Source organism: Poecile atricapillus, chromosome 6, assembly GCF_030490865.1.
Source record: "Poecile atricapillus isolate bPoeAtr1 chromosome 6, bPoeAtr1.hap1, whole genome shotgun sequence".
Lineage (NCBI taxonomy): Eukaryota > Metazoa > Chordata > Aves > Passeriformes > Paridae > Poecile > Poecile atricapillus.
In genome coordinates, this window is record NC_081254.1 from 20,410,634 (window position 1) to 20,422,784 (window position 12,151).

The 12,151-nt window shown below is 36.8% G+C and overlaps 1 protein-coding gene across 1 annotated transcript in view; it reads right to left on the bottom strand.

Annotated features, from left to right (window-relative positions):
• Window positions 1-11,933, bottom strand: part of FRMPD2 (FERM and PDZ domain containing 2) — a 70,024-nt gene extending 58,091 nt beyond the window's left edge. The window contains exons 1-3 of the mRNA XM_058841390.1: window positions 11,866-11,933; window positions 2,320-2,448; window positions 422-579 (exon numbers count right to left, since the gene is read on the bottom strand). Of these exons, the coding sequence (XP_058697373.1) occupies window positions 422-579; window positions 2,320-2,443 (282 nt within the window). The 5' untranslated portion in view covers window positions 2,444-2,448; window positions 11,866-11,933. The remainder of the gene's footprint in view (window positions 1-421; window positions 580-2,319; window positions 2,449-11,865) is intronic.
• Window positions 11,934-12,151: the final 218 nt, after the last annotated feature.

The following is a 12,151-nucleotide window of genomic DNA, read 5'->3' on the forward strand; positions in this document are numbered from 1 at the left end:
TCCAGAGAGACTCATTTGTCAGAGAGAAGAAAAATAAATTGTTAACAAAGCTGAACATAATTCTGACTTGCTGGGACTGTTTCCACCCTCTGATTGTACAGATACTGCAGTCCTGCTGCTTCTGAGATTACAATTACCACATCTACTTGAACACCGTTTCATAGAAATGTTCTTCATTTCTGTGGGCCTTTACAAATAATACAAACCTGTGGGACTGATGTTCAAAATCAATTTTGATGTTGACATGTATGTTAATCCAATGGCAAGCTGCAAGATATATGTAAATCTTTGTAACTATAGCCTAATTTGATTAGTTTTATTAGAAATGGGATGTGATAGTAGGTGCCTGGTATGTTGCATTAAAACCCACAAGCTTGTCTTCATGAGATGTTGTCAAGATGCACTCTGCAATATACCTCACCTTTGTTAGTCCAAAGTGCTGTTTTTTACTTGGGCTGTGGAACAGTTCTGGTGCACTGAAAGGGGCAACTTCTGCCTGAGATGCATTGCTTTGGAAGAACAAATTTCCTTCAGCAGACAGTAGTACTGACCATGGGCAAATCACATAGATGGCAGGGTCTGAAAAATGTTAAGTAGATAATGTTGAATTCACTGCACCCAGAAAATCATATTTCTGGCATCTCACCTGTATAACCAAACTCATCAGTGGAGATGTACCCAGAATGACTTGGGGACCTTATTGGTCCTGACCCACAGACTGACTTCCCAGCCTGACCTCAGGCTTGCCTTGGCACTGTGACCTTGCCTGGTGCTCGCTGGGCTCTCTGACCGTGGTTGCCTTCAGTTAATGTTCTCTTTTGCTCCTTCCATGTTTTCTGTAGTGTTGTATGCAAATACAAGTCACAAATGCTAGGAAGATTGTCTGTTTTAGGAACAGCCAGCCAGCTTGTACTTCTGCCTTGTGCAGAATACCTGGCCTTCTGTAGTGCTGCCCAGCCTGCCATGTCTGCCAGCCTGCCACAACTGGCATTCCTGCCTAACCTGGCAGTGCCCCAGCACACCGGGAATATTCTATAGCAAGTGATGTTGATCATCATGAGATCAGGCATGATGTATTGCCATGATCATGCACAGCACAGCAAATGTGGCAATATTAGCCTTGAAAATAGCTTTCCTTGCGCTCTAAGAAACTGGAGCACTGTGGATTCAGCTTCAGAATGACTCCAGCTTGGCATCACTTCTGGACCTGAACTCTCTAAAGACAAGCTTTAGCAGCCTTACACTTAGCCTATAGTCCAGCTTGGTTGTATATCCTTACTTCTTCTTGGTTTAGTTTTCATGTTCTGATAACCCAGATTTATCTGGCATAGCATAGGGAATGTAGGCTGATTATTTCTTTTTTTTTTTTAATTTCATTTTGTTAGGTCAGCAATCAGAAGAGCATAATGTCAGCTTAGTGTCTGGCACACAGTCAATAGTTGGACCTGTGCTGAACCTGTCCAGGTGGGTATCTCTGTGCTTCACTCCTTTGCACATTTCTGGTGCTTGTATTTCCTGGGGTGTTCTATCTCCTTGTTACACCAATTAATAGAGAACTGATGGTATAGTCAACCTCCTATAGTGTTCCAGCCCATTAAAAACTAGTTGGTAATGAATTTCTCTTCTCCAGCTACAGTAGAAATAACACATCACTTGTTTTCTGTATTTTGTGCTTTGATTCTACATGCTTATGAGGTAAGAACATGTCTCATCCCTTCTCCCCTCAAAAGGAATACCCATTCACATAAACAGTTCTCCAAATGTGACAGGTTGCTCACTGTGCTCTCATGTTGTTGCTCAGTTGTGCTTTGTGCCCTGTCAAGCTGGCCTGCTTGGCAAGCAATCATCATAATGATCACATTATTATCACCAAGGATAAAAGTCTCTTACTAGCTGAATGGAGAGCCATGTGGATTTGCCTGTCCTTCTCTATCAGTCCATGAAGGACATGAGCCTAGCTGGCACTGCACTTTCTCTGGGTGCATGTTACTCAGACTTTAGGAAGAGCTCTTATGTCTGCATATAGTTGTACTTAGATAAATCACTACCTGATGTTTAATTCAAACAAACAAACAAACAAACAACAAATAAACAAATAAAACGGTGTGAAGACCTTCTATGAAGGTAGGGCAATCTGCACATAATCCCAGCAGCACTGAAAGATTTCTCACTTTTACTAGCAATAGGCTGTTAGTGCCATTAGTATTTTTTGTCTCCACCCCACCCCCACAAACAAAGCAAACAAATTCAAATGAATTAAAATAACTCAAGAATTAATTTCCACAGTAAGAACTCTAAAAGAGATACTTTCTACCTCACCTTTGTGAAGATCCTCCAGAAGCTGCATTGTGGACATGTACAGGAGTGCCCATATTTCCTCTTCCTCCAGAGGGCTTCCTCTTGCCCACAGGACCTCGGCCAATGTCACACAGGAACTGCTCATGCCTGCTGCAGTAGATACTGGGTTTTGGACACGCTAAAGGAGACTGAAATGCTCAAGACAAGCCCTACTGATTATAGCTGTACCCTTCTCTCACACTAAGAAACACTTTGTGAACCACCCTGCTTTTTTTGTTCAGAACAGGTAGGTATTGTTTATTCCTGTGTTAATCTGAATAAATAAAGGGGACTGAATGCTGTAATTTTTTTCAGCTCTTTGACTCATCATTTGAAACCAGTCATAAGATTCTGTGGAGCAAATATATTTTTCAGAAGGTCCTTCATGAATATGTGCTGTTCAGATTTTGTGAATGGTTATTTGAATGATAGGTGATTGAATTTTTCTGCTTAATTGGATGTTCCTGTCTATAAAAATATGACAGGGTTTAGCTAAGAAAAAAAGAAGACAATGCAAAAGATGTTGCAAACAGTGCAACAGAGCAATTAAATTTAATTCATCGCTCAGCAGATTGATCAGTAAAAGCTGGTAGATTCTTACTGAATTCATTGATGTGAGATTTTCTTGCTCACATATCTGAGACTCAGTGCTTGCAGTTTATCCCTGCCAATATACATGTAAACTTGCTTTGTTTCTCTAAAAAAAATTAAAAGATGACTCTTGAACTACTGAATAGCAATTTAGCGGCTCCTAGCTCACTGTCCTATCTGACAGGTATGTAAGACCTGGCCCACTGCAGAAGAATGTGGGTCCACACACCCACCCTGTTTTGTCTCAGTCACAGCACAGCATCAGATCGTTTAGAAAAAGGCACTCTACAATGAATCATAATGTCATGTCCTACCTACTGGAAAAGTATTTTAATAATCCTAGCGAACCGGAAACTGACTTGTGACTTGAAGCATCACAGCTGCTTTTCCTTCAAATGTTTTGTCATGCTCAATATTCTCAAAGAAGGTTTTGCTATTCATAAATGCATCTGAGCTTTCTATCTAATGAGTATTATGTTTCTGTAATTTACTAATCTAGTCAGAGCTGCTCTAGGTCTACACATCAGTAGGGAAAACTGAATCCAAGCTTCAAATTTACTAAAACTTTTTGAACAGCTTTTGCTATTACTCTCCTGTAACAGTCTCACAGGTTCGTTTGGTGCTGTGTAAATAGGGGAATAATGAGAAAAGTTAGAAGTGATCAATTTACTGATTTGAGGTTTTAACATTGTCTGTAGACCAGCAAGTGAGGAAACTATAGTCTGGGTTGGTACTGTCTCGTGTAGGATTGTAAACGTCACTGTAAAATGAGCTCACTCACAGTCTGAGGATAGATCTTTCCCCTCCAAAACTTCTTCACTCTCTGTACACAGCCCACTTAATGCCACCATTTGCTCTCTGCCTGCAGTAGAACTCTTTGTGTCTTACAGCTGATTGCTTTGCCAGCTTCCTGTTCATTATGGAGTCTTCAAGGGTCGCTGCAAGAGCATTACAGTGCCCTGTAGGACCAACTTGTTGCTGATTAATAGATTGCTCAGACTTTGCTTCATGGGGTCTTGTCCTGGCTCACTAGCTTGCAAACAAGGAATCACAACATAGGAAGAATGATCCCTTGTTGCAATCACTACAGGATTATAGACCAACCTAGTGACATTTTAAACGGAACCAGAGTCCTAATTTTAGTCTGTGTAGCTTCAAAGGGCAGTAAAGCTTCTTACAAACCTAACCTTAATTAGAAGAGACAGACAAATCTTCTTAATCTAAGCCATCACCGTTTCTCTTAATAATAAATTACTGTGATAGCATTTCACTTAACCCTGTGGTACTGGGACTAAGCAATCAGTGCAGGTCCCCAGAGCCAGAGTCTGTGTGGCTTCTCCATACAGGTAATCCATCAGATTGTACTTAGTGCTGTTTTATTTGAGACCGTGCTGGGGGATGGAGCAGTGGAGCATCTCTTTTAGATAGAAATGCTTATACCAAGTGATGACAGTGCTGATATTTCTAACTATCTTAAGTAACTCAATAAGCAACTATCCAAAGTGCAGGTTCTACAGCTTTATAGAACCAAAGTGAAATCAACAGTTACGCCAGAGATGCTTAACTTCTGTAGTGAATGTTTTTTTTCTAAGAGTAAAAGTAATGTCTCGAACCAATACTAAGTATGAATTAAATGAATTCTGCTATCAATTATGTGCAAACTTCTTGGAAAAATATTAGATTGTATGGCCATGGGAATCATAATTTCTTTAACAAATTATTGCTTTAAAGCAATGTGGAATTAAGCAATGTGCTATTTTACAAGCAAATTGGCAACTGTTTTTTAAACATACTCAGAATGCCTGTATTTTTAGGCTGTATTTTTGACTTCTGATTTTCCAGACCAACATCATGTGATATTTCACAAAAATCTAACTGCATGAGTGCTTGAGGAAAAAACTATAGCTAGGCTACACTATATATAGTACATATAGTGTATATATATATATATATATATATATAATATACTATGTGTATTATAAGAGAGTAAAAGTGATGGAAAGATACTGTTATCATTGTAGCACTGGCCATGTTCATGGTCTCTCAGTTTAGCAAAACCTGTGATCCAGAACCAAACAAATCCGACCTTCAAACAACCTACAGATCATAAGGAAGACAAATGAGGAGGCAAGAAGGAAAAATTGACAGCAACTTTGCAAAAAAAGGGACTTTTTTCCAGTAGCACTACATATCAGGAAATTATGCTGGATCTAGTTGAGCCTGCAGGGGAAAATTAGAGCAGCAGAATGTAATCACCCACTTTGGAATTTGGCCAGGTTATAGAGGTTAATGTTTTTGTGACTGGAAAAAGCAGTAAAGAGCTTCCAGTGCCAATTTGTGTTTTGAGGTCAAAGGCTGATTTTGCTGATGTCTATGGAAGAAGATAGTACCGTTCAAATTAGCCTAAAATATCCTCCCTGTTCTAATCTTTGCAACACATTTATTCATTACATGGACTCTCTAAAGTCAACAGATTTTTCCCTACTCTTCTTGCATAGATATTAAAGCTTGCATTGGAGTGAGGCTAATCCCTTATTTTGCCAGCAACATCCACCTATTTATCACATTTTTTCCTAAATAATTCAATTTTGGTATATTTTGGTTTATCATATGTGCAAATTTTCATCCATTGAAAGCTGGAATCAATGAAAGAAATTGAATTTATCATGAAAGTAAACGAATTACAGCTTTACATCTGAATTTGACACTTAGAAATACTTGTGCTTTAGTAATTTCATACGCCAAGGTCACTTTATTTGATTTGGCAGTCTTATTTAGTAAAATGTAAAGGAGAAACTTGGCTTTGGTCAATCTTCATCTTTACTTTTGCTATTTTGTTTACTGTTTAAAGAAAGCAAAAGAGGTAAAAACTATTACTTTTATAGGAAAACTGACCTTCCCTTTTCAAATACAGTCAAATGTATTAAATATCCTCAAGAGGAATGGATCAGCTAGATTTCTAACTACCTGACAGCCCTTTTCATTCCCACTTATCGCTTACTGGGGAGTACGTTCAGCTGTACAATAAGTTTTATGGCACGAAAGTCAATCCATTATCTGGATAATGATGAAAAAGATGAAAGGAGATCATAGGACACACCAGTGAAGAAGATGATGAAGACGGAGAAATCACATTTAGTTTTCGAAAATAGGGAGTCGAGTTTGTTTCTGGTCTACTTTTAAAGGCATGAAGCAAGAACAGATTTGTCCCATCTGGACATCCTGAAGAACAACTGGAAATCAGAACTTTGGCAAAATAGTTTGTGTATAAACACAACAGCAATTACAACAACAACAAAGGATTAACCTTGGTAAGAATAAAGTATTCTGTGAACTGGAAAGGCCTCTGTCAAATCAGAAAGTCCTTTCAATTTTTACTGCCTGGAAGCTGTTCATGCAGAGGGGTCTTGTCTTTCGTGTGACTGAACTTCCAGTTCTGCTTCATTGCTCTGTGTGTATATATTGCAAAATACCTATCTGCAAACTTAACCAACTCTTAATTTGCTGGAAGGTGTAAACAAATGTAAATTTTGTAAACAAACCTGTCTGGGAAGGCCTATTTATGGTTTGGACATATATGCCCATCACAGCCCTTCTATTAGAGGTGGCTAATTGATTTTGACAAGAGTGAACCAGAGAGGGACCACTTAAGCAGGTGCTCTGAAAGACCTGAGAGGTGCTAATATTGGCCACTAACTTCACTAGAAGGTTGTAGGTGTGTACTGACAGAAAAGTGAGAGGGACTTGAAGTGTAACTTCTTCCATTTGCACCCCTATATTCTCAATAGGGAAAATTCTCAGCTCATAACAATCCATGGAAGCTGGGGTAAACCCACTACATTTGAAGACGTATGGAGCTGGCTAATACTGATTTTGCTTAATTTACCTGCAATGCCTGAATAACCATCAGTCATTTTTAAGGGCAACTTTAGAGATATGGAATTGCTTCTTGTAGTGTGGCATTGAAGGACACACTGATAAAACTACACACAAGTCTATAAAGAGATGGTCTTTCGGCATCTTTGTCTAGACAGTATTTTCCTCCATAGTCTTCTATCCTTTTCATTTGTTGTACTCCAATTTCTCAGCTATGTTAGCAGTCCCTTTTAGGACTCAGGTGCTACCTGATAGTCTAAAAACACCTTCTGTAAACAAATGACCAAACCCAAGGGAGCTCAATCCTCAGACTAGCCAAAGGCAGAACTTGTATTAGTGGCAGCAAGATTCAGTGGCGGAAAAGAAAACTTTCTGGAAAAAGGGAATTAGCCACAGGACCTCAGGTGCTGATTGACAACACTTCAAGCAATCTGCTTTCAAGACCAGGAAATATGGGAACTTGAAGTCTCACTTTTCTAGGATGTTGGAGGATGATAATTACTGAAAAGGGGTCTATAGAGACAGATTAACAAGACAGACTTGCTAATTCTGACAGATCTTTTAAAATAAAAGTTACAAGGAAAATGTGGTTTTAGTCAGCATCCTTTTACGTGACCTGAGTGCTGGATAGTGGGTTAATTACATATGTGATGTAATTTCTGACCATACCTAGGTGAGGACCTTGACCAAGATAAAATCACTCTGGCTATCCTATCTCTTGTTTATTCTCTGTGATTCTCCCCATCAAAGATTAATAACTGACAGTAACACATTGTTTTGAAGTGCCTTATATTTAAGAGCAGGGATAAATTTGTATCTTTATATCTTTATGACAGAAAAGTTCAGGAAATTCATCAAAAAGGGCTGAAAATTCATGGAGGAATAGATGTAAATTAAAACACAAATCATATCTCAATAAGGGAAGAAAAATAATTGTTTAATATCAAGTGTCCAAAGTACACTAAGAAAAGTTTTTGCAGCCTTTCTCAAGTCTGGCTGCATAATAAATCAAATTTGGAATACAAAATTAGGGGAATTAAAAATAGGATAAAAATGGGATTGAGCTATAGTTTTGAAATAATTTGCATTTATTTCAAAGTAAATTTACAGAATTTATTTTTAACAACCTGTCCTGAGTCTTCTGTAGTCACCAATAGAGAAGGAATGTTACATCAATCTCACTGCCTCTAACTTCTCTGAGTAATGGTGGTAAGAGCAGCATTTGAATTTAGTAGGAGGTATCTCCAGGAAAATACTTCACAGATTTTCTTTGTGCCCTTAAAAATCGTATAGTTATAAAAATGAATGTATAGACAGTTTTGAAATTTAAAATTATCCTAGTGTGCATGCAGATTAAATGTTTGATATAGATAATAATTTATGAATTAAAATGGAAAGATACGACTTGCTTTTTATAAAGGCACAAGGTTATTCCATGGTACATATGTATTAATCTAGTTCTGGGTCTCCACAGACAGTTTGGGATCAGTGAAATAATTTTGCTACACTCCAGTTGTCTACACTGAAATATTCTTAAATGAACAATTTTCACATGAGGATCACAATTCTTTGTTACTCAAGGCTTCATAAAGCTTCTTAAAAAAACTCCAAACACAACCCAAATCCTGTAAATTCAAATACTGCATTGAGAGTCTGAGAGATGTTGGTCTCCAAAATATTTAGGACTAGGTGGTTAGAAGATCCTGAAGAATCAATGAAAGCTGTGACCAGACTACAAGTGACAGCTCTACATCTTCATAACAACCCACAAAACTGTAACATGCGAGATGAAACAAGACCACCTCAGCCTGTAACCATGAGCTTTGAATAGGGTCTGATTACATCTATTATGTTGATTGATTGATCTGATTTAATACTTCAGAATACTTTGTATTCTGTTCTTGAAGAACAGTATTCTTCTGTAAGAAAAATCAAAGTTATAAAAATATAGTGTAGAAATAATTTACTAAGAAATTAGACTTACAGGCAATATTCATCTAGAGCATGTAAAATTGAAAACCCAAGTAAATTCTTAAAATATATTTAAATATAGTTCAAATTGAATTAAGGTATTTCAATTGGTTGTTGCTGTCACGAAATTCTTACTCATAATCTTAGGGGAAATACAGAAAAACTGTATTGAAAATAAATGTAATATCTTAAGTATCCCAGTCATAAATGTATGCAAATTTTAGAGAAATAAAAAGGGAAAGACTGGGGACAGAAGATGCCTGCCTTGTGTACTTTAGACTTTCTTAAATGTCTACATTAGACTCTTCTATACTAACTCTTATATAATACATGTTGGGCCAAATCCAGTAACCCTTTTATATATTTAAAGGGTTCTGGATACATGCTATCATTCATGATATTATGGTCTTTATCTTGATACATAAGCATAGTCAAATATATAAATGGATAGAAAAGCTGAATATTTTCTAATTTCATTACTTAAGTACAACCTTCCATCAAATGACAAAAAAATTTACCTATATGAAGTTTGAAAAAACTGAAAAGAGCACATTTTTTGAAAATTATAGTTTAAAATTAATTTACATCATAACCTCATTTATTCACATATATTCACATATACAAATTTTATACTCTGACTCACTGTAAACTTGTTGTTACAATTTTGGAGAGAATGCACTATATTCCTCATACCAGAGAGATGAATCTCATTAACTATGAAATGTAACTCTCTGAAATATGGGCTGGAAATATGTGGGTTTATAATAGGAGTAAACACTTAAAATGCTGTTAAAAACTTCTGTTCAAGTAAAGTACAGGCAAAGCCAAATCTGCAAATAATGACAAGTCAGTGAGGGAGTTGCGTTGTTGCTAAAGCATGACCTTACCTTAGAAGGATTGTTTTCCAGAAATTATAGCTGAAGTGAAACAGCCTTCATATTTTTTCACTCTCTATTGTAAATTATTTTATTTCCTTTCTAGAAACATGTACTTAAATCAATAGGAGAATTAACCAGACTGTTGCAATTTATTCAGCACTGAAAGGGGATAAAAATTTCACTGCTACAGTGAAGAGATGAATTTCTTTTCTAGGAAATAATAAACTTCATATGAGGTGGGCCAGTCTCTAAACAGTCTAATCTTCGAGGGAGAGAGTTGAAATCCAGTTCCTGAATAGTGTAGTGTCTCTCTGTAGGGAATTTCATGAGCTGGATGGTAAGGGTGCTAAAAGTTTGACTTTATTACAAGACCTATGGACATTGTTCCTTGAAGATATAAAATGTTACTGATACCAAAAGAAAATTTAGAAAAATTCAGCATCCTACAAAATCAGACTTACAGGGTCAAATTCCTGTTTCCTCTCTACTTCAAAAGGATCCTACCAGTGAATTTCAGAGGAAAATATTGCACTGACTGCAGTGAGTTAGCAGCTAGATATTCTTTCAATAGAAGTACCTAAAAACATGGCACTGGATAACTGCAATCAAAAGAAAGTTTTGCTGTGTTCATTCTTGTTAAGTTTATATGCCCTTTCTCCTCTGTCCTGGCTGAAGCCAAATGCTAAGGACCTCATAGAATATCTGTCTATAATAGACAGCTACTGCCTCTAAAGTAGCTAGTGCTACTTTTCTTTGCTTTTTTTTTCATGCACCTTTCATAAAAGCTCATTCCACATGAGAATAAACCAGACTGGTGGCCCAGAACTAAATCTAATACATCTAACACATTATCTACATTATTCTAGCACGTCAGAGATTGAAGCTTCAAAGCCATGTTCTCTGCTGCTGCAGTGCCAGAAATAGTAGGACAGTAGAACTGAAGCAGCATGGTAATATTTGTCTTTTATATTTATTGATTTATGTCCTTTTTTAAGACATTATGTAATTCTCTGAAATGAGGCAGCCTCATGACAGAAATAAGGAATAGGGAATGAAGGGTCAAATGATATGCTGATGCTGAGGTTAATAAGTACCGCCACAACACAGGTAAAAGAACCTGAGCAGGCTGTACACCAGCTTCTTCAGGTACCAAAGAAAAATTTAGTCCTAAATGAAAGATGAAGAGCTAAGATTTTAGCTTGTATTGTCCAGTCTTCCCAAAGTGTCTCTGTAGCTTCTCACAGCTAATCCTATTGTAGTCACTACTGATGGTTTGCTAATTGTTAAAGCTAGTTCTTGAGTTCTGACAATGCCATAGTTACACCTTTGCTTGCAGAAGAGAGATTTTCAAAGCTTCTGATCTTGATTCTGATGCTGACTGGTTCTGTTACTTGAGAAAGACTCGATCTCTTATTTTACCACATCATTGAGGATGAAGCGGTTTCCCATCATTAATTACACTTTAGATGTAAATAGTAAATTATCAGTATTTGTATTCCTCTGGAATCTATATTTATAAATTTCTAGATCAGTAATGATTATAAGCCTATGCAAAAATTTCTATAAAATGAGGTTGCTTTTCTTTTAGAAACTGCAACCTGTAAAGTAGGGACTTGCTAAAAACATTGGAAAGCAGTAGAGAAGAAAATAGGAAAGCAGTTTCTTAATTGAGAGTCTTTAGTCACAGATTGTAATCACTAGTAATCTTTCTGCTGTTTGGAGGTCAGTGCTCTTTCTGAAATGTGTTTAGTACAAACCCATGAAAAAATAATATACTTAAATGTGTTTTCTAGAATCATGTCAACTGTGTTATTCAAACAAAGACTTATCCCTGCCATAAGAACAGGAACACTTTGGTGCCTTCTACTTCTCTGCCTTCAATAGGAAACAAGACAATGCTGAGGTATCCTGATTTTTTAACAGTGAAATTCTGTTTTAGGTGAGTGTTTCTATCTCCCAAAGAAGGCAGGAGGGGCTGAGCACTGATATTCTGAATGACAATCCAGGCAGCTCTCTATTATCATTTGTCCTACAAACAAGCAGCCTTTTAATCAGAATTAGCTAATGATTGAAGAGAAATGAAATAAGGTTTAATGTAAAAAACCCGAACAACAAGGTAAATAATAGATACTGCTGTACAAAACCAAGAAGATGAGTGATTTAATACTTATTTAATTGATAATGAGATTAAGATAAATACGTAAGAACCTACCTGTACAAGTTGGACAGATGCTGCATCCAGAATGGTCTGTAATCGTCTATATTTTTGCCCAATAATGATTGTTTAGACAATAATAGTTGTAAATATAACATTAAACATATTCAGGTCTTGTTTGGACTTCTGTTTATTGGTTTTTTCTCTCTTTTTCTTCCTTATCTTCTGTCTTCTCTTTCTTTCCCCCTTTCTTCCTTCCTTTCTACTGCTTTGTTTGTATCTTGTAACTAAGCACTGTGTGGTCTGGCAAGTGGCTAAGCAAAACCAGTGAGGTTCCTTCTCT